The sequence below is a fragment of the Trichechus manatus genome, unplaced genomic scaffold (genome assembly GCF_000243295.1).
Source record: "Trichechus manatus latirostris isolate Lorelei unplaced genomic scaffold, TriManLat1.0 scaffold00037, whole genome shotgun sequence".
In the NCBI taxonomy this organism is placed as follows: domain Eukaryota; kingdom Metazoa; phylum Chordata; class Mammalia; order Sirenia; family Trichechidae; genus Trichechus; species Trichechus manatus.
Window position 1 is genome coordinate 18530032 of NW_004443973.1, and position 2055 is coordinate 18532086.

Here is a 2055-nt window from a genome sequence, read left to right on the forward strand (position 1 = left end):
TTTAGTATGTGGAGATCCAGTCATCACAGTAAAAGGGAGACAGCTATTACAATAAAAAATTCATTTTTTTTCTCTCAAGTTGAGATCCAGTAATTCAGCCCTATGATTATTTGAAATAGAGATGATACCAAAAACATGTTAGGAGTCTCCTTTAAACAGACTATTACAGCTGCTGGTTAAGATGGTGTTTTCTTTAAATGGAAGCAGTTCTCTGACTATATCTGGCTTTTACAATAACTGCTAGAATTTCAGAATCAAAAAGTTGTCTTTGAAGACAAGGACATGGTTAACGTGGATGGGGATTATACTATTGAGTTACACCACCTACCCTAGTCACTACGACCTCTCTGAAATTGTTTTAAGATTCCTGGACCTAAATATGTGCCTAATTAGCCTCATTAGGTATTCCATATGTAGAGCTTCATTATGGAAATGTTGCCATTTAATGAGATCCAGTTAAGCTGTTTAATTACTGCTTATTTGTATGCCTGCCAATATTAGCCTGAAGAAGCCATAGTAGCGTATGAGCAAGCACTAAATCAGAACCCAAAAGATGGAACTTTGGCAAGCAAAATTGGGAAAGCTCTTGTCAAAACTCACAACTATTCAAAGGTAAGTATTTTATAGTTTGAAATATATCTGTTGGATCAAATTTATCAAACTCTTCTCTGAGAAGTCTTCAGCAAGTGTTGTTTGCATCTTTGATCCTTGTAAACTCCAAATTTGTATACACAAACTAGAGTTTGTGTTAAAGACTGTCTCTGATTCTTCATTGCTGCATTTTGTGAAGACTGTTTGGACTCTGCGGTTTACTTTAGACTTTATATTGCACGAAAGTTCTTGGCACCAAATCAGTTACAATAAAGTTGCTTTTATTTATTTCATTATATGACTGAGCTTAATAGATGTCCTTTCTGATGAGCTAATTTTAGTAAGCCATGTGCTTTGAGGTATTTTTTTCTATTAGGAATAATGGATTTTCCTTTAGTTGTTACGATTTTGCCCTTTTCCTGGCAAGTATTGCATTCAGTAAGGCTCACTGGCCTCTGTAATAAAGCCTGTAAACTTGACTTAGCCAAGCAGTGTTCTTTAACCAGTTATTGTGAGAAATGTCATTTGCCTTGTGTGATAATTGATTCTCTCAGAAAAATGAGATATTTCACTGATAGTGCAGGTACATACCTAAGATTGTCCTAGTTTATTTCCAATTATGTATATGCTTTAAGTCTAATGTATAAAATATCTATTCTTGAATGCCATTATCATTGCCTTTTTTCCCTAATTGAAATGGGTTTTGTTTAGGCAATCACTTATTACGAAGCCGCTCTGAAAAGTGGACAGCAGAATTATCTTTGCTATGACCTGGCTGAACTATTATTAAAATTGAAATGGTATGACAAAGCAGAAAAAGTTCTTCAACATGCTTTGGCTCATGAACCTGGTATGAAAGTCTTTCTAATTTGAAAAAAAGTATACTTTATAAATTTGATCTTTTTTTTTTAAATATGTGAATATACCTACTCCTCACTTATGGACTATCTCATTATCCAACTGTTTTGCGCATTTACAAGGCAGCGGGCATGGCGGTAGACACTTCAGAGTGTCCCCTCCCTTGAGGAAGGTCTCCAGGTGGCCTCTGGGCAGCTGGGCCATGCCGCCCCATGCCTTCTGCTTCCTCCTGCCCGCGGGTGGGGGTTGGCTTCCTCTCAGGCCACGGCCTCTGGGCAGATGCACAGGGAGCACCGAACCAGCGGGCGCCTGTTTTGAGTTCCTAGCTCTATGCAGTCAGAGGCCCTGCAGCTCAGAATTGCTGTGGGATGGGAAGGAGGAAAGAAGGATGCATTAGAGGGTGTGTATGGAAGAAATGCATGCGAGTTTAATGACATCCCAAAATGAGCTGAGCTGGGCATGAAGCCTCTGCCTTGGTGCATGGCCAGACTCCCAGCACCCTTGTAGGAAGCCTAGAGCCTTGTTAACTTGCCAGGCCAGGTGGGAGGGCAGAGCAGGCTCCAGGATCATAAAGTGCAGGGCTTGCAGGGGTGGGAGTGGCGCCCT

At 40.1% G+C, this 2055-nt stretch overlaps 1 protein-coding gene across 1 annotated transcript in view; it reads left to right on the top strand.

The window, feature by feature from the left end:
• Positions 1 to 2055, top strand: part of TTC21B (tetratricopeptide repeat domain 21B) — a 72449-nt gene that overhangs the window by 34800 nt on the left and 35594 nt on the right. The window contains 2 exon segments of the mRNA XM_023730497.1: positions 420 to 612; positions 1303 to 1441. Coding sequence (XP_023586265.1) covers positions 420 to 612; positions 1303 to 1441 — 332 coding nt within the window.